The sequence below is a fragment of the Austrofundulus limnaeus genome, unplaced genomic scaffold, assembly GCF_001266775.1.
Source record: "Austrofundulus limnaeus strain Quisiro unplaced genomic scaffold, Austrofundulus_limnaeus-1.0 Scaffold2161, whole genome shotgun sequence".
Taxonomy (NCBI): Eukaryota; Metazoa; Chordata; class Actinopteri; order Cyprinodontiformes; family Rivulidae; genus Austrofundulus; species Austrofundulus limnaeus.
In genome coordinates this window covers 22,628-24,192 of record NW_013954563.1, presented here as the reverse complement: position 1 = coordinate 24,192, position 1,565 = coordinate 22,628, and the positions used below count along the sequence as shown (strand labels likewise).

The following is a 1,565-nucleotide window of genomic DNA, read 5'->3' as shown; positions in this document are numbered from 1 at the left end:
CAGGGGCTGCATGCTGCAAAGGACTAATCTGAAGGCCRATTATGTCACAGCGCCACGCCGAAGGCTGTCCAAATTCAAAGGCTCATGCAACTGCGCCCCATAAATGTGTCCTCCTTTTGCCCCGATTTGATGGACAGGTTTAGTGGATCCTTCTCAGCCCACTCAAGGTGGACCAACCGGGGGGATTTCTTTGCTTATTATGGCGGTAAAGTGAGAGTCAGGAGTCCATAAATAAAAATTTGGAGGCACAAAAATCAAAAGTTTAAAGTGGGTGTGCTGTTAGGTTTTGTCATTTAAATAAACGTGATTTTTAATATTATTCTTGTCAAAGAGCTCATATGACAGGGCCATACATGTCAAGTTGTACGGATTGTCCGTAATTTACAGATTTTCCATCATTTTGCAGGTCTACAGACGAATAGAGCAAACTCACGGATTTTTTCATGTTTTACAGATTTTTTCAAAAACTCAGTTTTAAATTAATTGAACATGTCAGATCCTGTAGGACATTTAAAAAACAATAACATCAAATATCCACTTCCAACCCACTCTGCTTTGCTGCAGCCGACAGTCCGCTACATCTATGTGCAAGTTAAAAATGTTTAACTGCACACACTGTTGTCCCGAGACAACAAATGTAAAACTACCATTTCTGTATGTAAATAAAGGCTAGGTGTTTTTACTCAGTTAAGATAAATACTAAGTGTCAGGACAAAAGACCAGAACAAATAGTACTGTTGGTATACACATTTATTGAAAGTAGAAAGATGAATCTGTTAGCTAGTTAGGTTGTTGAGCTGTTTGAGGTGTTAACACCTTATTTTCGAGTCCCTTTGTCTCTGCTCTGCTTTTGAGTCAGTTGTTTCCTCACAGCTGCTGTCTGCAGAAGTTTCGTTTCCATCAACAAAGCAGGTAAACTGGATGCTCCGTACTGCATAAAGAAAAAACATAACTAAACACGAGACAGGTCGTCTTTCTAAAGCTGGACCTCTAACAGGTGCTATCAAATTGACTTTATGATTTCTAAYATGGCTGAAGTCAGTGTTCATGTTTATACCGTCTCTTTCTGAGTGCGGTGTTTGCGTCTGTGGCCCAGGTAKTGTCTGCTGAGCTCTCTGATGCTGTGGAGGAAGGACTGGCCTTGTTTTATGTCAGCAAGTCTCTGCTGGAGTTCAGCTTCCTCCTTCTGCAGCAGCCACACCTGCCTCTCTGCCCTGCAGACCACACACACAGAGCTGTTTCCACCCACGTTTTTCCTCTTTTTGTCACACTTCAGATCAGTAACAGTAAATACTAAAGGTTGTTTTTAAATGGTTTTATTTATTAAGGGATAAAAAAGCTATTCAAACCAACAGCTCTATGAGGTGAAGTAATTACCTCCTAAACCTAAAAACTTATGTTGAGGTGACTTCTTGATCCTGAGTCTGACAGTAATCAGGTCTGGGTGTGGAGGTGAAGCTCAACTCAGTTTTTCAAATAAAACAGTTAATTTATGATTAAACAGGAAGAATTATTCTTCCTTAAAGCATCATGTTGGTTTGATTTACTTTTTACCTGTAATAAAT

At 39.9% G+C, this 1,565-nt stretch overlaps 1 protein-coding gene across 1 annotated transcript in view; it reads right to left on the bottom strand.

Moving 5' to 3' along the window:
• Nucleotides 1-732: 732 nt before the first annotated feature.
• cenpu (centromere protein U) overlaps nt 733-1,565 on the bottom strand; it is a gene marked incomplete in the record, with an annotated part of 11,969 nt that continues 11,136 nt past the window's right edge. Inside the window, 2 exon segments of the mRNA XM_014034540.1 lie at nt 733-931; nt 1,058-1,214. Of these exon segments, the coding sequence (XP_013889994.1) occupies nt 818-931; nt 1,058-1,214 (271 nt within the window).